The 21,880-nt window shown below is 49.7% G+C and overlaps 1 protein-coding gene across 6 annotated transcripts in view; it reads left to right on the top strand.

The window, feature by feature from the left end:
• Positions 1 to 21,880, top strand: part of LOC140193109 (uncharacterized) — a 43,143-nt gene that overhangs the window by 8,230 nt on the left and 13,033 nt on the right. For 5 of the 6 annotated variants that reach the window (XM_072250516.1, XM_072250514.1, XM_072250513.1 and 2 more), the window contains 7 exons: positions 402 to 580; positions 8,551 to 8,640; positions 13,163 to 13,328; positions 14,429 to 14,632; positions 15,411 to 15,602; positions 18,668 to 18,871; positions 20,796 to 20,999. In XM_072250516.1, coding sequence (XP_072106617.1) covers positions 468 to 580; positions 8,551 to 8,640; positions 13,163 to 13,328; positions 14,429 to 14,632; positions 15,411 to 15,602; positions 18,668 to 18,871; positions 20,796 to 20,999 — 1,173 coding nt within the window. In that variant the 5' untranslated portion in view covers positions 402 to 467. Of the gene's footprint in view, positions 1 to 401; positions 581 to 8,550; positions 8,641 to 13,162; positions 13,329 to 14,428; positions 14,633 to 15,133; positions 15,294 to 15,410; positions 15,603 to 18,667; positions 18,872 to 20,795; positions 21,000 to 21,880 lie in introns of those variants that run through there. The other variant, XM_072250518.1, reaches the window with a different exon arrangement.

Here is a 21,880-nt window from a genome sequence, read left to right as displayed (position 1 = left end):
AAGGGATTCATTTAGTTTGTATTATTATCAAGTGTATCAAGACACAGTGCAAAGCCTGTCTTGCATACTGTTCTTACAGATCAGATCATCACACAGTGCAATGAGGTGGAACTAGGTAAAACTATAACAGAATGCAGAATTACGTGTAACAGCTACAGAGAAAGTGCAACGCAGGCAGAACAATAAAGTTTCAGTCATTAATCTGTTTTACCAAGAAGTTTAATTAATTCAGCACATCGTGAAGGGCCGACGTATTCCTGCACTCTACTGTTCTGCGTGTTCCTGTGCCCACTCTGCGCATTCCTGTGGCGTATCGTTCTGCGCATTCCTGCGCTGTAATGTTCTGCACTCGATGTTGAATGTTTCATGATGCATGCTCCCTTCTCCCCACTCACACCAAGGATGGAACGCGGTCTGAGATCTGAGCAGCAGGGGGGCCCTGGCGAGAAACCCCGGGCGCTGTCGCCATGAGCACGGCCGTGAAGTCGGAGCTGGTGAGGTGGTTCGAGGAGACGCAGGCAGACGGCCTCCGACAGGGGGATGGCCTTCCCTTCTGGTATCACGGTCTCTGCAGCCGCAGGTAAGAGATTACCCCCTCCCAGCTCCCAATCCCCACCCAGACCCTCACCAACAACCCCCACACTTGAACCCCCACACCTCCCAAACCTCGCCCAGACCCCTCACCCAACACCCCCCACACCTCCCTCCCAAACCTCGCCCAGACCCCTCACCCAACACCCCCCACACCTCTCTCCCAATCCTCACCCAGACCCCTCACCTGAACCCCCACACCTCCCTCCCAATCCTCACCCAGACCCCTCACCCAACACCCCCCACACCTGAACCCCAATCCCCACCCAGACCTCTCACCTGAACCCCCACACCTCCCTCCCAATCCTCACCTACACCCCTCACCAACACCCTCCACACCTGAACCCCAATCCCCACCCAGACCCCTCAACAGAAACCCCCCCACCTGAACCCCAATCCCCCAACTCCCAATCCCCACCCAGACCCCTCAACAGAAACCCCTCCCACCTGAACCCCCACCCCCCCAGCTCCCAATCCTCACCACTCACCCAACACCCCCCCACACCTGAACCCCAATCCCCACCCAGACCCCTCACCAACAACCCCCCACACCTCCCTCCCAATCCCCACCCAGACCCCTCACCAACAACCCCCCACACCTCCCTCCCAATCCTCACCCAGACCCCTCACCAACAACCCCCCACCCCCAACTCCCAATCCCCACCCAGACCCCTCACCAACAACCCCCACACCTGAACCTCCATCCCCCAGCTCCCTATCCCCACCCAGACCCCTCACCAACAACTCCCCACCCCTGAACCCCCACCCCAATTCTCAATCCTCACCCAGACCCCTCACCAACAACCCCCACCCCCCAGCTTCCAATCCCCACCCAGACCCCTCACCAACAACCCCCACATATCCCTCCCAATCCTCACCCACACCCCTCACCAACACTTCCCCACACCTGAACCACCACCCCTGACTCCCAATCCCCACCCACACCCCTCACCAACAACCCTGAACCCCCACCCAGACCCCTCACCAACAATCCCCCACACCTGAACCCACACCCTCAACTCCCAATCCCCACCCAAACTCCTCACCAAACCCCCACACCCTCCCTCTCTCCCACACCTCTCCCCAACCCCACCCAACCCTCACCTGAACCTCCCAGCCTCTCCTTCTCCTACCCCTCACCCAAACCCCTCATCAACAACCCTGAACCCCCACCCCCTCCCTCTTCCACACCTCTCCCCCAACCCCTCACCTGGACCCACACCCCCTCCCCCTCTCCACATCTCTCCCCCACCCCTACTCCACCCCTACAGCTGCCCCATCCACACATTATCCCCACTCTTGTCACAACTCCCACCCACATGTGTCATCCCGTCTTTAAAATACTTCTTCCTCTTTGGAATGTATATATCCTGCACCTTTGAAATTGCTCCAGCCTTTGCTGCTTTGCCATCATCCCTGCCAGTGTTCTTTCCCAATTAATTTTGGCCAGCTCCTCTTGCATGCCTCTGTAATTCCCCTAACAGTAATACTGATCCATCTGACTTTAGCTTCTCCTTCTCAAATTGCAGAGTGAACTCTATCATATTGTGATCACTAGTCCCCTAGGGGTTCCTTTACCTTAAGCTCTCTAATCAATTCTGATTCATTGCACAACATCCAGTCCCGAGTAGCTGATCCCCTCGTGGGTTCAGCTTTGAGCTGCTAAAAAAGGCCATTTCATTGGCACTCTACAAATTTCCTCCCTCGGGATTGAGCACCAATTTAATTTTCCTAATCTATCTACATATTGAAATCCCCCATGACGATCGCAACATCGCCCTTTTTACATGCCTTTTATCTCACATTGTAATTTGCAGCCCTGGCTACAGTTTGAAGGTCCATCAGGGTTTCCTTACCCTGAGCCAATAATATCAAAAATGATACCAAAAGTTTTTACAGATATATAAAAAGTAAAAGAGGGGCGACAGTAGATATTGTCCACTGGAACTGATACCGGAGAGATAGTAACAGGGGATGAGGAAGTAGCAGAAGAATTGAATAAGTATTATGCATCACCATTCACCGTGGAAGACAGCAGTAGTATGCTGGAAGTTCGAGAGACTCAGGGGGCAGAAGTGAGAGCAGTTATTATTGCCAGGGAGATGGTTCTTGGGGAACTGAAAGGTCTGAACCTGCTGGACTACACCCCAGAGTTCTAATGTCACTGCACTCTTCAAGAAGAGAGAGAGAGACAGAAGAAAGGAAACTATAAGCCACTTAGCTTTGACCTCAGCCTTTTCTGACTGGCGGCTGGTGAGTACTGGTGTTCGACAGGGGTCTGTGTTGGGACTGATTCTTTTTATATTATATGTCAGTGACTTGGATGACCAAGTTGAAGGTTTTGTGGCAGAGTTTGCAGATGATATGAAGATAGGTAGAGGGGCCGGCAGTTTTGAGGAAGCAGAGAGGACTTGCACAGATTAGAGAATGGGCAGAGGAGTGGCAGATGGAATACAGTGCTGGGAAGTGCATGGTTGTGCACTTTGGTAGAAAAAGATAAAAGGGTAGACTATTTTCTAAATGGAGAGAAAATTCAAAAATCTGAGGTGCAAACAGACATGGAAGTCCCTGTGCAGGATTCCCTAAAGATTAATTTGCAGGTTGAGTCAGTGGTGGGGAAGACAAATCTGATGTTAAACCATAAGACATAGGAGCAGAATTAGGCCATCCGGCCCATCGAGTCTGCTCCACCATTCAACCATGGCTGATTCTTTTTCGCTATCGCCTCCTCAACCCCAATTCCCAGCCTTCTCCCGTAACCTTTGATGCAATGTCCAATCAAGAACTTTTCAATCTCTGCCTTAAATACACCAACGACCTGGCCTCCACAGCTGCCTGTGGCAACAAATTCCACAAATTCACCACCCTTTGGCTAAAGAAATTTCTCCTCATCTCTGTTTTGAAATCCCGAGGCTGTGCCTTCTTGACTTAGATTCACCCCACCACGGGAAACATCCTTTCCACATCTATTCTGTCTAGGCCTTTCAACATTCGAAAGGTTTCAATGAGATCCCCTTCGCCCTTCTGAATTACATAACATTCATGTTAACATTCGTTTCACCAGGACTAGAATATAAAAGCCAGGATGTGATGTCGAGGCTTTGTAAAGCACTGGTGAGGCCTCACTTGAAGCATTGTGAGCAGTTTTGGGTCCTTTATCTAAGAAAGGATGTTCTGAAACTGTAGAGGGCTCAAAAGGAGTTCACAAAAACAATTCCAGGATTAGAAAACCTAGAAAACCTACAGCACAATACAGGCCCTTCGGCCCAGAAAGCTGTGCTGAACATGTCCTTACCTTAGAAATTACCGAGGGTTACCCATAGCCCTCTATTTTTCTAAGCTCCATGTACCTATCCAGGAGTCTCTTAAAAGACCGTATCGTATCTGCCTCCATCACCATCGCTGGCAGCCCATTCCACGCACTCACCACTCTCTGTGTGAAAAAACTTACCCCTGACATCTCCTCTGTACCTAATTCCAAGCACCTTAAAACTATGCCCTCTCGTGCTAGCCATTTCAGCCCTGGGAAAAAGCCTCTGACTATCCACACGATGTGCTTCTCATCATCTTGTACACCTCTATCAGGTCACCTCTCATCCTCCGTCGCTCCAAGGAGGAAAGGCCGAGTTCACTCAACCTATTCTCATAAGGCATGCTCCCCAAACCAGGCAACATCCTTGTAAATCTCCTCTGCACCCTTTCTATAGTTTCCACATCCTTCCTGTAGTGAGGCGACCAGAACTGAGCCCAGTACTCCAAGTGAGGTCTGACCAGGGTCCTATATAACTGCAACATTACCTCTCGGCTCCTAAACTCAATCCCACAGTTGATGAAGGCCGATGCACCATATGCCTTCTTAACCACAGAGTCAACCTGCACAGCAGCTTTGAGTGTCCTATGGACTCAGACCCCAAGATCCCTCTGATCCTCCACACTGCCAATAGTCTCACCATTAATATTATATTCTGCCATCATATTTGAAGCACCAAAATGAACCATCTGGGTTGAACTCCATCTGCCACTTCTCAGCCCTGATTTGCATCCTATCAATGTCTCTCTGTAACCTCTGACAGCCCTCTACACTATCCACAACACCCCCAACCTTTATGTCATCAGCAAATTTACTAACACATCCCTCCACTTCCTCATCCAGATCATTTATAAAAGTCACGAAGAGTAGGGGTCCCTGAACAGATCCCTGAGGCACTGACCTCCATGCAGAATATGATCCGTCTACAACCACTCTTTGTCTTCTGTTGGCAAGCCAGTTCTGGATCTACAAAGCAAGGTCCCCTTGGATCCCATGCCTCCTTACTTTCTCAATAAGACTTGCATGTGCCTTGTTGAAATCCATATACACTACATCTACTTCTCTACCTTCAATGTATTTAGTCACATCCTCAGAAAATTCAATCAGGCTCATAAGGCCTGACCTCCCTTTGACAAAGCCATGCTGAATATTCCTAATCATATTATATCTCTCCAAATGTTCATAAATCCTGCCTCTCAGGATCTTCTCCATCAACTTACCAACCACTGAGGTAAGACTCACTCGTCTATAATTTCCTGGGCTATCTCTACTCCCTTTCTTGAATAAAGGAACAACATCCGCAACCCTCCAATCCTCTGGAATCCAACTTGATGCTTTCCAAAAGCTCCGGCAGATCCTCTTTCTTAATATCTATGTGCTCAAGCTCTTCAGTCTGCTGTAAGTCATCCCTACAATCGCCAGGATCCTTTTCCGTAGTGAATACTGAAGCAAAGTATTCATTAAGTACCCCTGCTATCTCCTCCAGTTCCATACACACTTTTCCACTATCACACTTGTTTGGTCCTATTCTCTCACGTCTTATCCTCTTGCTCTTCTCATATTTGTAGAATGCCTTGGAGTTTTCCTTAATCCTGGTCTATCAAGGCCTTCTCATGGCCCCTTCTGGCTCTCCTAATTTCATTCTTAAGCTCCTTCCTGCTAGCCTTATAATTTTCTAGATCTCTATTATTACCTAATTGTTTGAACCTTTCATAAGCTCTTCTTTTCTCCTTGACTAGATTTACAACAGCCCTTAAACACCCTTCCATCCCTTCCCTGTCTCATTGGAACGTACCTCTGCAGAACACCACGCAAATATCCCCTGAACATTTGCCACATTTCTTCTGTACATTTCCCTCAGAACATCTGTTCCCAATTTATGCTTCCAAGTTTCTGCCTGATAGCCTCAAAATTCCCCTTACTCCAATTAAACACTTTCCTAACTTGTCTGTTCCAATCTCTCTCCAATGCTATGGTAAAGGAGATAGAATTGTAATCACTACCTCCAAAATGCTCTCCCACTGAGAAATCCGACACCTGACCAGGTTAATTTCAGGTACAGCCTCTCCTCCTGTAGGCTTATCTACATATTGTGTCAAGAAACCTTCCTGAACACACCTAACAAACTCCACCCCATCTAAACCCCTCGTTCCAGGGACATGCCGATCAATATTTGGGAAATTAAAATCTCCCACCGCAACAACCCTGTTATTATTACACCTTTCTAGAATCTATCTCCGTCTGCTCCTCGATGTCCCTGTTACTATTGGGTGGTCTATAAAAAACATCCAGTAGTGTTATTGACCCCTTCTTGTTTCTAACCTCCACCCACAGAGCCTCAGTAGACAATCCCTCCATGACTTCCTCCTTTTCTGCAGCCGTGACACTATCTCTGATCAAAAGTGCCACACTCCCACTCCCTCCCTGTCCTTTCTGAAACATCTAAAGCCTGGCACTCGAAGTAACCATTCCTGCCTCTGAGCCATCCAAGTCTCTGTAATGGCCACAACATCATAGTTCCAAGTGCTGATCCAAGCTGTAAGCTCATCCACTTTATTCATAATACTCCTCACATTAAAATAGACACATCTCAAACCATCGGTCTGAGCACATCCCTTCTCTATCACCTGCCTATCCTCCTTCTCACACTGTCACCAAGCTTTCTCTATTTGTGAGCCAACCGCCTCTTCCTCCGTCTCTTCAGTTTGGTTCCCACCCCCAGCAATTCTAGTTTAAACTCTCCCCAGTAGCCTTAGCAAACCTTCCTGCCAGGATATTGGTCCCCCGGGAGTCAAGTGCAACCCGTCCTTTTTGTACAGGTCACTCCTGTCCCAAAAGAGGTCCCAATGATCCAGAAATCTGAATCCCTGCCCCCTGCTTCAATCCCTCAGGCAGCATTTATCCTCCAGCTCATTCTATTCCTATACTCACTGTCACGTGGCACAGGCAGATTGAATTGCTTGTCATTATGAAGGGCGTTTGATAGATCTGGGCCTCTGCTTACTGGAATTCAGAAGAATGACGGTGACCTCATTGAAACCTATCAATTGTCAAATGGTATCGACATAGTGGGTGTGGAGAGGATGCTCCCTATGGTGGAGAATCTAAGACCAGCGGACACAGCCTCAGAAAAGAAGGGCTTCATTTTAAAATGGAGATGTGGAGGAATTTCTTTAGCCAGAGGGTAGAGAATTTGTGGAATTTGTTGCCACAGGTGGCTCTAGAGTTCAAGTCATTGGGTTTATTTAAGGCAGAGGTTGATAGACTCTTGATTAGTCAGGGCATGAAGGGATGTGGGTAAAGGCAGGAGATTGGGGTTGAGAGGAAAATTGGATCAGCCATGATGACATGGTGGAGCAGACTTGATGGGCCAAATGGCCTAATTCTGCTCCCATATCTTATGGTCTTATGGTTCCAGAGGACTGGAAAATTGCAAATGTCACTCCATTCTTTAAGAAAGGAGGGACACAGAAGAAAGAAAATTATAGGCCAGTTAGCCTGACCACAGTGGTTAGGAAGATTCTGGAGTCTATTATTAAGAGTGAGGTTTCAGAGTACTTGGAGGCACATGACAAAATAGGCTAAAGTTAGCATGGTTTCCTTAAGGGGAATTCTTTGAGGAAATAACAGGCAGGATAGACAAAGGAGAGTCAGTGAATGTTGTTTATTTGGATTTTCAGAAGGCCTTTGACAAGGTGTTGCACATGAGGCTGCTAAACAAGTTAAGTGCCCATGGTATTGGAGGAAAGATCCTAGCATGGATGGATGATTGGCTGAAGGCGAAGAGTGGGAATAAATGGGGCCTTTTCTGGCTGGCTGCTGGTGACTAGTGATGTTCCACAGGGGTCTGTGTTGGGACCGATTCTTTTAAAGTTATACATAGTGTATGATTTGGATAATGAAATTGATGGCTTTGCACCCAAGTTTGCAGACGATATGAAGATAGGTGGAGAGACAGGTAGTTTTGAGAAAGCAGGTTGTTTGCAGAAGGACTTGGACAGACTGGGAGCAGATGGAATATTGCAGAGCACTTGGAAGAGGGACTAAAGGTGTAGTGTATTTTCTTATTGGGGAGAACATTCAAAAATCAGAGGTGCAAGGGACTTAAAAAGGATTCCCTAAATGTTAACTTGCAGACTTGAGTCGGTGGGAAGGAAGGCAAGTGCAATGTTAACATTCATTTTGAGAGGACTAGAATATAAAAGCAAGGATGTAATTCTGAGGTTAATAAGGTTTATGTCAGACTGCACTTGAAGTATTGTGAACAGATTGGGCCCCTTCTCTCAGAAAAGATGTGCTGGCAGGGGAGGTTCTCAAAAATTCTCCCAGCAATGAAAAGCTTTACATATAAGGAGAATTTGAAGGTTCTGGGCCTGTACTTGCTGGAGTTCGGAAGAATGAGGGAGTATCTCATTGAAACCTATCGAATATTGAAAGGCCAAGATGAATGTGGAGAGGATATTTCCAACAGTGGGGAAGTTTAGGACCAGAGATCACCCAGTGATCCTGAAATCTCCTCCTTACTCACCAATCTCTCTCCTCTACCCTCTAACCGACTCCCCTCCTATGTCCCATTCCCTTCCCTCTGATCTCCATCAACTGACTCCCCACTCCTCTCTCAGCTCACATCTGCCATTGGGTGTTTGCAGAGACGCAGAGCGGCTGTTGCAGGGTCGACCCATGGGATCTTACCTGCTGCGTCTGAGCGAGAGCCAGGGGGGGATGGTGCTTTCTTACAGGTAGGTGAGACCCCCCCCCCGCCCTCACCCACTCCCACCCTCGCATCCCACTCACTGCACTGCTGTCCAACCCTACCCTCCGCAGCACACACTCTCAAAGCCCAGGGCATTAATGCTGTGAAGATTAGCTTCACGAAGCAACTGCACAGTTCATTACAGACACGATAAGTCTCTGTAATTCCAGTAAATCACACATAACTTACTGGAAGGATGCCATCAAGCAGGAAAGAATGCAGAGAGATTTACAATGACGTTGCCTGGACTGAAGAGATTGAGTTATGGGAAGAGCTTGAGCAGTTTGGGACTTTTCCAATGGAGAATGAGAGGTGGCCCTTACACAGGTTCAAAAAACTTAAAACACCACAGTAAAGTTCAAAGTAAAATTTATTATCAAATTACATATATGTTACCATATACCACCTTGAGATTCATTTTCTTGCAGGGATTTACAGCAAAATAAAAAAATTACAATAGAATTTGCCAAAAATTATACATAAACAGACAACCGATTTGCAAAAAACAAATTGTGCAAATCAAAAAACGTATTTACTGAGAACATGAGCATGAACACAGAATACACAGTCATTTCCCCCAAGTCCAGGGATTCAAGAACCAATGGCGTAGGCTTGACGTGGGAGTGGGAGGGGGACAGGGAGATTTAATAGAAACCTGAGGGGTAACTTCTTCACCCAGAGGGTGGTCAGTTTATGGAACGGGCTGCCAGAGGAAGTGATTGCAGCAGGTAGATTAATGACATGTAGAAGATACTTGGAGACGTACATGGATAGGAAAGGTTTAGAGGAATATGGACAGGGACACGAATAGGAAAGGTTTAGAGGAATACGGACAGGGACACGGATAGGAAAGGTTTAGAGGGATATGGACAGGTACACGGATAGGAAAGGTTTAGAGGAATACGGACAGGTACATGGATAGGAATGGTTTAGAGGAATACGGACAGGGACACGGATAGGAAAGGTTTAGAGGGAAATGGACAGGGACACGGATAGGAAAGGTTTACAGGGATACGGACAGGTACACGGATAGGAAAGGTTTAGAGGGATATGGACAGGTACACGGATAGGAAAGGTTTAGAGGGATACGGACAGGTACACGGATAGGAAAGGTTTAGAGGGATATGGACAGGTACACGGATAGGAAAGGTTTAGAGGGAAACAGGCAAGTACACAGATAGGAAAGGTTTACAGGGATACGGACAGGTACACGGATAGGAAAGGTTTAGAGGGATATGGACAGGTACACGGATAGGAAAGGTTTAGAGGGATACGGACAGGTACATGGATAGGAAAGGTTTAGAGGGATACGGACAGGGACACGGATAGGAAAGGTTTAGAGGGAAACAGGCAAGTACACAGATAGGAAAGGTTTAGAGGAATACGGACAGGTACATGGATAGGAATGGTTTAGAGGAATACGGACAGGGACACGGATAGGAAAGGTTTAGAGGGAAATGGACAGGGACACGGATAGGAAAGGTTTACAGGGATACGGACAGGTACACGGATAGGAAAGGTTTAGAGGGATATGGACAGGTACACGGATAGGAAAGGTTTAGAGGGATACGGACAGGTACACGGATAGGAAAGGTTTAGAGGGATATGGACAGGTACACTGATAGGAAAGGTTTAGATGGATACGGACAGGTACACGGATAGGAAAGGTTTAGAGGGAAACAGGCAAGTACACAGATAGGAAAGGTTTACAGGGATACGGACAGGTACACGGATAGGAAAGGTTTAGAGGGATATGGACAGGTACACGGATAGGAAAGGTTTAGAGGGATACGGACAGGTACATGGATAGGAAAGGTTTAGAGGGATACGGACAGGGACACGGATAGGAAAGGTTTAGAGGGATATGGACAGGTACACGGATAGGAAAGGTTTAGAGGAATACGGACAGGTACATGGATAGGAATGGTTTAGAGGAATACAGACAGGGACACGGATAGGAAAAGTTTAGAGGGAAATGGACAGGGACACGGATAGGAAAGGTTTACAGGGATACGGACAGGTACACGGATAGGAAAGGTTTAGAGGGATATGGACAGGTACACGGATAGGAAAGGTTTAGAGGGATACGGACAGGTACACGGATAGGAAAGGTTTAGAGGGATATGGACAGGTACATTGATAGGAAAGGTTTAGATGGATACGGACAGGTACACGGATAGGAAAGGTTTAGAGGGAAACAGGCAAGTACACAGATAGGAAAGGTTTACAGGGATACGGACAGGTACACTGATAGGAAAGGTTTACAGGGATACGGACAGGTACACTGATAGGAAAGGTTTACAGGGATACGGACAGGTACACGGATAGGAAAGGTTTAGAGGGATATGGACGGGTACACGGATAGGAAAGGTTTAGAGGGATACGGACGTGTACACGGATAGAAAAGGTTTAGAGGGATACAGACAGGTACACGGATAGGAAAGGTTTAGAGGGATACGGACAGGTACACTGATAGGAAAGGTTTAGAGGGTTATGGACAGGTACACGGATAGGAAAGGTTTAGAGGGATACGGACAGGTACGCGGATAGGAAAGGTTTAGAGGGATATGGACAGGTACACTGATAGGAAAGATTTAGAGGGTTATGGACAGGTACACGGATAGGAAAGGTTTAGAGGGATACGGACAGGTACATGGATAGGAAAGGTTTAGAGGGATACGGACAGGTACACGGATAGGAAAGGTTTAGTGGGATATGGATAAGTACACGGATAGGAAAGGTTTAGAGGGATACGGACAGGTACACGGATAGAAAGTTTTAGCGGGAGATGGCACAAACACAGGAAAATGGTTCTAGCTTAGGCAGGAACTGGGCTGACATGGTCCTTTTGGGGCTGAAGGGCATCTCTTCCTGGTTTTATTGATATTGAGTGTGAGGTTGCTGTTGTGTCACCACCTAGCCAGCCCATCTACCTCACGGCTGTATGCTTCCCCGTCGCCACTTGAGATCCTGGCAGCAATAGTGACGAATTGGCAGGTGGCCCTGGAGTTGTTCTTAGCCACACGCAGAGAGCAGAGTGTACCTGTTCCAGTTGTAGTTCTGCCTCTGCACCCAGGAAATGTCCACTCTGTTGTCGAGGGTGAACCGCACCGCCACAGATACCGGAAGAGTCAAAGTCATGTTTATTGGCAAAGAAAAGCATATTTACAACAGCATCACAGGCAGCGCAGCATCGGATACACAGCATTCACAAGAAAACAAAACATAAATGAAACACAATTTTTACAAGGTAGAACACAACTAGATCAAAATGAACATTGTGATGCAAGTGGTCACAGTGTTTCTGTACCGAGACAGTGATCGGGGTTGAGCTGGTCGGTTCAAGAACCGAATGGTTGAAGGGAAGTAGGTGTTTCTGAACCTGGTGGTGTGGGACTTCAGGCTTCTGTACCTCCTGCCCGATGGGAGCTGTGAGAAGATGGCCTGGCCTCGATGCTGGGGATCTTTGATGATAGGTGTTGCCTGCTTGAGGTGGTGGGGAGGGATATATTGGGCAGAGTTCACTCTTGTCTGCAGATCCTTGCATTCCCGTGCATTCGAGTTGCCATACCCGAGCGGGATGGAATGAACCCGCAGTGTAGGGGACTTGAATTCTCTGGATCAACATACCCGGCCCTCAGATCCCGTCCCTCTATGACTGTCCCTACCCATACATGACTGGGTTGGTTCGCCCATGTGGTTTTGCTACACCCATCTTGGGGATTGGTGGGGAGGTTGGGGGAGGAGGTGGCAAGGCAGGACTCCTCCCTCAGCTGTCCTCCTTCACCCTACCTGAGGGAATAGAGCGGGTTTGGGGCTAAGGTGAGGGGTGTGTGGTGAGTGGTTGTGGGGATAGGATGAGGAGTGTGAGATGAGTCTTTGGATGCGTGGGCATTGAGGGGTCCTTCCAGGTTGGAAGATATCTCCCAGATATTCTGATCTGGGATGGGGTGTGGATACTCCGAATGAGGGTAGGGTGAAACATGCAAGTGGATCCCAGGGGGATGGTGTGATAGAGGGTGGATTTTCAGGAATAGAAAGGGGTGTGAGGGGATGTCCCAAGATGGGATAAGATAGAGGCTTGATATGAATCCCATGATGTTGGGGGTAGGGAGATGGTCAATGGAAGGCCCAGGATGGGATATTTGAGGTGAGGGATGTGATGGGGTTGAGGGGAAAGGGATGAGGTTTGAGGGAAGGGATGGGATAGGGCCAGGTGAGGGATGTGATGGGGTTGAGGGAATGGGATGAGGTTTGAGGGGCAGCCCAACATGGGATGGGATTGGTGGGGGGTGTTGGAAATGAGTCCCTTGATGGTAGGGTGGATCTCCTAGGATGGGAAGGGGTGAGGGAATGTGCTGAGAAGGGTGATGGGTTGGGGAGGTGGATATGTCCCAGGATAGGAGGAGGGTGCCGGTTGTTTCCACAACCCACACACCCACCTCCTTGGGTCTGAAGCTTCTGGGGACAGTCGCCATGGTAATGTTCCCCATCCACTCTTCCCCCAGCGGGATGGGTCGATGTCGGCATTTCATCATCCGCCAGGTGGACAGCGGCTGGTACACGATCCTGGGCGATGACAGGCTCCACAGCAGCGTTACAGATCTCCTCAACTACCACAGGACCGTCCCCATCCTCCCCTTTGCCGAGTACCTCACCACGCCCTGCTACAAGGTACCCACAACACGTCGTCATTGGAAGGAGCAGTGGGGAGGGGGGCGGCTGTACTGGACAGGGTGGTGAAGTAGGCATAAGGGAAACTTGTCTCCATTAACCGGGGCACAGAATACAAGAGCAGGGAGGTTATGGTCCAACTTTAGAAACCACTGGTCAGGCCACAGCTGGAGCACTATGTGCAGTTCTGGTCCCAGACTCTCGGAAGGAGGTGAAGAGGAGATTGCCCAGGACGTTGCCTGGGACGGAGAGTTTCAGTTCAAGCAGAGACAGGAGAAGTTGGGTCAGCTCATCCTGAGGGGCAACCTGTTGCAAATGGACAGTGTTATGAGGGGCGTGGGTAAGGTAGAGAGTTGGAGAGTGGGAAACAGCTGCCCAAAGAAATGTGGTTGAAACTAGAGGGTTTAGAGTGAGGGGGGAAGAGGGTTACTGGGGAGCTGAGGGGGAAATTTTTCCCCCATGGGGGGGAGGTTGGAATCTGGGATGCATTTGGGGGGGGTGTGGAGGCAGAGACTTTCACAACATTGAAGAAGTATCTGGACAAGCACTGAATCACCGAGGCAGAGAGGGGAGCCAGAAGACAAGAGAGAATTCCTAGGTGAAAGGTCAGACTACAATCCCCAATACTTGGGGTGAAAGCTGACTTCTGACCTGGGTTGAGAGGGAAGAGAGTGACCCCAAACCCCATGGTGAAAGGTCGGGTAGTGATCCCGGTCCCTGAGGTGACAGTTCAGGCACCAAACTGGGGTGAAAGATCAGGCAGGGACTCCAGGAACAGGTTGAAAGGTCAAGGCAGTGATCTGGAGAAAGAAGGTCAGACATGACCCAAGGCGCAGGTTAAAAAGGTGGTAACCCCAGTTCCTGAAGTGAAAGGTCAGGCAGTGAATCCGGAACCCAGGGTGAGAGGCCAGGGGGTGAAAGATCTTTCAGAGAGATGTGAGGTCAAGGAAAGGTGAGAGGTCACTTGGTGACGACAGACCTGGGTTGGGAGGTCAGCTGGTGATCCTGGGGTAGCGGGTGGCACTAGTCGGGTGTTGTGGAGTGATAACCGGTCAAGATGGGACAGTAACAGAGGGTGTGTCTGTGTCCCCCACCCCCAGCGCCCAGAGAGACATTACGAAGAGATTGGCAGGTTCCTGGACCTGTCTTCCAGCCCCCACGGTTCAGGAGGAGGGTCCGGTGACATTCCCGGTTCAATGGAGTACGATGATCCAGATGGGGAGCCCGGAGCCACCCCCGATGAAAGCCCAGTGGCAGTGGGCGGTGCCAAGAGCCCCTTGCTGGACAGATGGACTCAGAGAGTGGTGAGGAGGGGCAGCACAGACATGGGGGTGTGGGGGAGCTGTAATTCCAGTCTCAGGGGGTGGGGGACAGGAACAGGATGGGAGGGAACAGACTTGTCTGTGAGTCTCTGGGTAATTCCTAGCCCCCGAACCCCTGTGTGACAGTACAACAACCCTCTGGAAGCCCAAAACCACCCAGCTCGCTCAATCACCCACCCCACCCAAACACCCACTCCCCCCACCACAATGGCTGCAACAAGCACCTTCTAAAAACTCACCACGATTACTCATCCAGGGTACTCTGACAGAACCCTCTCAAATCCACCACCTCTCCAAAGGGGATTCCAGGCGAGGAGACCCCTCCCCATGTCTGTCCTGAAGAACCAGCCCCTCAGTCTGAGATGGCGAACCCTGGTTGTACGCTTCCCAGTCCAGGTGGTTGGGGGAGATGTGGTTGTGCCCCATTCAGGAGTCTTGACAGGATTTCCCGTCCTTCTTCCCAATCACAGGTCCTTCCAGACACATCCTCAAAATGGGTCTGTTATACGTACAGCGTTGCCCAGTCCTGGTGTGAAAGGTCAGCCTACGACCTGTGTTTCTTATCTGACACGTGTTCCTGGGCGGAAAGTTTGGCCCATCACCTCAGATCGGTGAAAGGTCAAAAGGTGACCCCAGGCCTGAGGTGAGAAGTCAGCTGGTGACCCTGGGAGTGGTGGGAGGTAGTGGCTCGGGTTTTGGTGAGTAGAGACCGGGTGAGAGAGGGCAGTGACAGCAGGTGCGTCTGTGCCCTCAACCCTAGCGCCCGGAGAGACATTACGAGGAGATCGACGGGATCCTCGGCCGAACTCGGAGCGCCCGGAGTCTGGGAGGAGGGTCGAGCGATGCTCCCATGCCACTGGAGGAGAGTGATCCGGAACAGGAATCTGGAGCCAACCCTGAGCGAGTTCTGAGGGCAGAGAGCCCTTCGGTGGAGAGATGGACCCCGGGAGAGGTGAGCAGGGTCAGCTCAGACATGAGGTGGGTGGGTGGGTGTCCCCGCCCAAGGGAGGGGAATGGCACGGGATTAGACCACCATTCCCAGTGGGTGGTGATGGCATTTGGGACTGTGGCTGCCATCAGGGAAAGAGGTGGTGAGGAACGTGGGGACTGAGAGAGAACTCAGGTATTGGTCAGAAGTAAAAGCAGTGGTTTCAATGGAGTAAGTGTGTGTTTATTTACATATGCGTGTGTACCCGAGCTCTTCCCTTAACATATTTTCACCTGCCTGTATCAGGGTAAGACATGAAAAAAAGGCCAGAGTTGGCCATTTTCCCCTCAAACCCTCCCACTCTGTCCAGTAAGACAGTGTCTGATCACGTTGTGAACAGTAGGGAGTACTGAGGGACAGAGGGACCTCGGTGTACGAGGGTAGGACACACTGTGAACGGTAGGGAGTACTGAGGGACAGAGGGACCTCGGTGTACGAGGGTAGGACACACACTGTGAACGATAGGGAGTACTGAGGGACAGAGGGACCTCGGTGTACCAGTCGAATGATTCCTGAAGGTGGCAGCACAGATCAGGGGGTGAAGAAGGTTTACGGGAAACTTGTCTCCATTAGCCGGAGCACAGAATACAGGAGCAGGGAGGTTATGGTCCAACTTTAGAAGCCACTGGTCAGGCCACAGCTGGAGCACTGTGTGTAGTTCTGGTCACAGACTCTCAGAAGGAGGTGACTGCACTGGAGAGGGTGCAGAGGAGACTGCCCAGGACGTTGTCTAGGATGGAAAGTTTCAGTTGTGGAGAGAGATGGGGCTGGCTGGGTCTGATCTCCCTGGAGGGGAGGAGGCTGAGGAGGGATCTGATGGATTCGTACAAAATCAAGATGGTGACAGATACATTGGAGAGTCAGAGTCTTGTTCTCAGTATGGGAACGTCAATTGGTTACTTTATTTATTTATTTTTAAAGAATATTTATTATTATCATTCCTGTCGTGTATAGCAAGAGACAGAGAAAATCTGTTTCACAGGATTGGGGAATTACAACTGGAGGCGGAGGTTCAAAGTGAACGAGACGGCGTGAACATCGTTAGTTCTAGGTTCCAGTCATCCACCTTCTCTCTTTTCCCATTTCCCATTCTGACTCCCCTCTCACCCCTTCTCCTCAGTGCCTATCACCCTCCTCCTTCCCTGTGTCCCATGGTCCACTCTCCTTCCCGATCAGATTCCTTCTTCTTCAGCCCTTTAGTCATAGTCATACCTTATTGATCCCGGAGGAAATTGGTTTTTGTTACAGTCGCACCATAAATAATAAATACTAATAGAACCATAAATAGTTAAATAGTAATATGTAAATTATGCCAGGAAATTATGAAATAAGTCCAGGACCAGCCTATTGGCTCAGGGTGTCTGACCCTCCAAGGGAGGAGTTGTGAAGTTCGATGGCCACAGGCAGGAATGACTTCCTATGACGCTCTGTGCTGCATCTCGATGGAATGAGTTTCTGGCTGAATGTACTCCTGTGCCCACCCAGTACATTATGTAGTGGATGGGAGACATTGTCCAAGATGGCATGCAACTTGGACAGCATCCTCCCTTCAGACACCACCGTCAGAGAGTCCAGTTCCATCCCCACAACATCACTGGCCTTACGAATGAGTTTGTTGATTCTGTTGGTGTCTGCTACCCTCAGCCTGCTGCCCCAGCACACAACAGCAAACATGATCGCACTGGCCACCACAGACTCGTAGAACATCCTCAGCATCGTCTGGCAGATGCTAAAGGATCTCAGTCTCCTCAGGAAATAGAGACGGCTTTGACCCTTCTTGTAGACAGTCTCAGTGTTCTTTCACCAGTCCAGTTTATTGTCAATTCGTATCCCCAGGTATTTGTAATCCTCCACCATGTCCACACTGACCCCCTGGATGGAAACAGGGACCGGTACCTTAGCTCTCCTCAGGTCTACCACCACCTCCTTAGTCTTTTTCACATTAAGCTGCAGGTAATTCTGCTCACACTATGTGACAAAGTTTCCTACCATAGCCCTGTACTCAGCCTCATCTCCCTTGCTGATGCATCCAACTATGGCAGAGTCACCCAAAAACTTCTGAAGATGACAAGACTCTGTGCAGTAGTTGAAGTCCGAGGTGTAAATGGTGAAGAGAAAGGGAGACAAGACAGTCCCCTGTGGAGCCCCAGTGCTGCTGATCACTCTGTCGGACACACAGTGTTGCAAGCACACGTACTGTGGTCTGCCAGTTCACCTCTCAGCTCCTCAGTTCATCTCCCCTCCCCCACCTACCCACTGTCCCCTTCAACTATCACCTTCCAGACTGTACACCTTCTCCTTCCCCTCCCACCCCATCTTCTTACTCTGGCTTCTTCCCCCCTCCTTTCCGGTCCTGTTGAGGAGCCTTGGCCTGAAATGTTGACTGTTCATTCCCTACCATAGATGCTGTCCTGTTGTACAAACTAATTATTACAAATTACTATAAATTGCACATTGCACATTTAGACGGAGACGTAACGTAAAGATTTTCACTCCTCATTTATATGAAGGATGTAAGAAGTAGTCAATTCAAACCAATTCAATTCAATTCCTGAACAGGAATTCTGCAGATGCTGGAAACTCAAGCAACACACATCAAAGTTGCAACGTCGACTGTACCTCTTCCTGGAGATGCTGCCTGGCCTGCTGCGTTCACCAGTGACTTTGATGTGTGTCAATTCAATTCCTGACCTGCTGAGTTCCTCCAGCACTTAGTGTGTGTAAAAATGAAGAAGGATGAACTTAACAGGGACCAGAGGGGAAACTTCTTCACCCAGAAGTGGTCGGATAGGAAAACTTCAGAAGAATATGGGTCACACCTGAGCAAATGGGACTGGATCTTGGTTGGCCTAGATGGGTTGGGCTGGATGTGTGTAACGGATTCTCCTCCTTGTCTGGGAGTGTTGGGGAGAGCGGGAAAGGTGAAGCTGGCTCTCAGAGGGGGATTGGGATTGCTTTGGATTGGAGGAGAGGGTGGAGCAATACATGACAATGACAAAGGGTATGTCCATCTCCCCCACCCCCCGCAGCACCCAGGGAAGCATTACAAGGAGATCGATGGGATCCTGCATCGGACAAGGAGCACCCAGAGGCCGGGAGGACGATCCGACATCGTTCCCGGGCCGTCAGAGAATTTTGATCCAGATTGGGAGCCTGGAGCCACCCCCAAGGAAGGACCAGGGTCACTGGACAGTTCGGAGGGCCCCATGCCAGGCAGAGGGACCCAGAGGGAGGTGAGGAACTGCAGGGACGTACACAGGTGGGGGTACGTGTCCCAGCCCTGGGAGTCTTGGCACCGGTCAGGACTCTCGGCCATGCTGGGTGAGAACACCCCGTTTTGAGAGTCTCTGAGCAATTTCCTGCCTGTTCCCACCCCCAGAGACCTTGACAACAGCCAGGAACATTCTGTCAACTAACTACCTCTGCCCAGGGCAAGTCAGGCAGTCAGGCAGTCATGGGGCTACTCTGGGGGAGGTACACAACCATCCCACACAAATGCCAGCTGCCTCACAACCTCCAACACTCAAGCACCCCACCTGCCCCAACTATGGCCCTTTGACCTTTCTAATCTATACCCTCCCAATCGTTCCCGGCATCATCCAATCATTGACCAGGTTACCTGCACAAGCTGGCCCCATTTGCACAGGTAGGAAAGGTTTAGAGGGATACGGACAGGTACACGGATAGGAAAGGTTTAGAGGGATATGGACAGGGACGCGGATAGGAAAGGTTTAGAGGGATATGGACAGGTACACGGATAGGAAAGGTTTAGAGGGATACGGACAGGTACACGGATAGGAAAGGTTTAGAGGGATACGGACAGGTACACGGATAGGAAAGGTTTAGAGGGATACGGACAGGTACACGGATAGGAAAGGTTTAGAGGGATACGGACAGGGACACGGATAGGAAAGGTTTAGAGGGATATGGACGGACACGGATAGGAAAGGTTTAGAGGGATATGGACAGGGACACGGATAGGAAAGGTTTAGAGGGATATGGACGGACACGGATAGCAAAGGTTTAGAGGGATATGGACAGGGACACGGATAGGAAAGGTTTAGAGGGATATGGACAGGTACATGGATAGGAAAGGTTTAGAGGGATACGGACAGGTGCACGGATAGGAAAGGTTTAGAGGGATACAGACAGGTACACGAATAGGAAAGGTTTAGAGGGATACGGACAGGTACACGAATAGGAAAGGTTTAGAGGGATATGGACAGGTACACGGATAGGAAAGGTTTAGAGGTATACAGACAGGTACACGGATAGGAAAGGTTTAGAGGGATGTGGACAGGTACACGAATAGGAAAGGTTTAGAGGGATATGGACAGGTACACAGATAGGAAAGGTTTAGAGGTATACAGACAGGTACACGGATAGGAAAGGTTTAGAGGGATGTGGACAGGGACACGGATAGGAAAGGTTTAGAGGGATACGGACAGGTACACAGATAGGAAAGGTTTAGAGGGATATGGACAGGTATGTGGATAGGAAACATTTAGAGGGATATGGACAGGTACACGGATAGGAAAGGTTTAGAGGGATACGGACAGGTACACAGATAGGAAAGGTTTAGAGGGATACGGACAGGTACACGGATAGGAAAGGTTTAGAGGGATATGGACAGGTACACGGATAGGAAAGGTTTTTAGGGATATGGGACAATCTCAGCTGGACATATTTGGCTGGATGAGTTGTTCCTCTGTTGGGTAACTCTATCTTGGCCTCAGGACCAGTTCCCTCCCTGTTCCTCTAAATGGCAAACTGATCCCAGAGGTCCTTCCAGCTCTGCCTCAGCTTCTACAGCTCTCAGTGATGGTGATGTTCCAAAGATTGGGGACCCTATCCCCCCAATCTCAGTCAGTGCGTAACCCCTCATTTCTAAAGCAAGGTCTAGGCACCCCTTCAAGAGGTGAGCATGACACCAGCAGCCATTGGATCGAACCACAGTGAGACCAACTCTCCTTCACTGGAGTGCAGATGCCCTCAAGCCTTCCTGTCAGGATGGCTCTGTCACAAGCTGGGAACAGGAATGAAGAGCCCTTCCTGTCCTGTTGGCTCGCACACTGGGGGAAGCAGGTGGACTACTGGGCCGGGAGAGGATGGTTGAGGGTGACAGGGGCGGCTCACCTGTTCTTGTACCATCCTCAGCATCCTGAGGTACATTATGAAGATATCCACAAGATCCTGGGGCGTAAGCATGGTGTCCAGGAAGCGGGAGGACGGGCCGCCACTTGCAGGAGTCTGGAAGTATCCGAGGGGTTGGACGTAGCAGACAGTGACCTTGGTGCCGCAGAGAATGTGCATCTCTGGGGGGCAAAGGATGCAACCTGGAGCAGCAGCAACTCTCAGGAGGTAAGGAGCCCCCCCCCCACTTCTTCACGCTCTGAGATTCCCCGGAAATAGTCAGGGATGACTGATCTACGCCTCCTCGCCTTCGCCCACACTGCCTCCCTCTCCCGCAGCATCCCACCCCGAGCTGAGATCTTCCATCGTTAAAGTAGCACACTTGACCCCTCCAGTCCTGTTTGCCCCGTCTATCACACCTAGGCAGATTCAGCCATGGGATCAGCCTCCAGCGTCCTCTTGCCGCCCCCCCCCCACCACCCCCTTACGGATCCAGAATCGGCCTCCCTACGTCTTGAAAACATCCAAAGCTTCCATACCCTCATAGGCAGAAAACTCTTTCCAGTGATAAACACTGCTTCCTCTCCCCCCGCCCCCCCCCCCCGGCCATTCTTAAACAGCGGCTCCTGGTTGTAGGTTGTGTTGCAGGTAAGAAACACCCATGCTTGTCCAGAGCCCTGCGGATAAAATCTGTCTCAGTAAGTACATTAGATAGGCAGATCGATAACTAAAACAGGCCCGGCAGTATAGTGCCAGATGTAAATATGATTGGGGTTCAATTCCCATCACTGACTGTAAGGAATTTGCACATTCTCACCGTGCCCCTGTTGGTTTCCTCCCACATTCCAAAGACATATTGGTTAGGGTTCGAGTTAGTAAGTCGTGGGCATGCTATGTTGGCGCTGGACAAGTGGTGACAGCTGTGGGCTGCCCCCTGCACAACTCAGACCGTGTTGTTTATTGATGCAAACGATGTTTCAATCCACGTGTAACAAACAAAGCTAATCTTCAAAGTTCCAGGTCAATTTGTGTGCTAAACCATATATATGTTGTAACTGGGTTAACTGTCTGGACACGCCCCTCTGCTGACTGCCCCTGTGGCTCCTCCC

This window comes from Mobula birostris, unplaced genomic scaffold (genome assembly GCF_030028105.1).
Source record: "Mobula birostris isolate sMobBir1 unplaced genomic scaffold, sMobBir1.hap1 scaffold_388, whole genome shotgun sequence".
In the NCBI taxonomy this organism is placed as follows: Eukaryota; Metazoa; Chordata; class Chondrichthyes; order Myliobatiformes; family Myliobatidae; genus Mobula; species Mobula birostris.
This window is presented reverse-complemented; position numbering and strand designations above follow the sequence as displayed.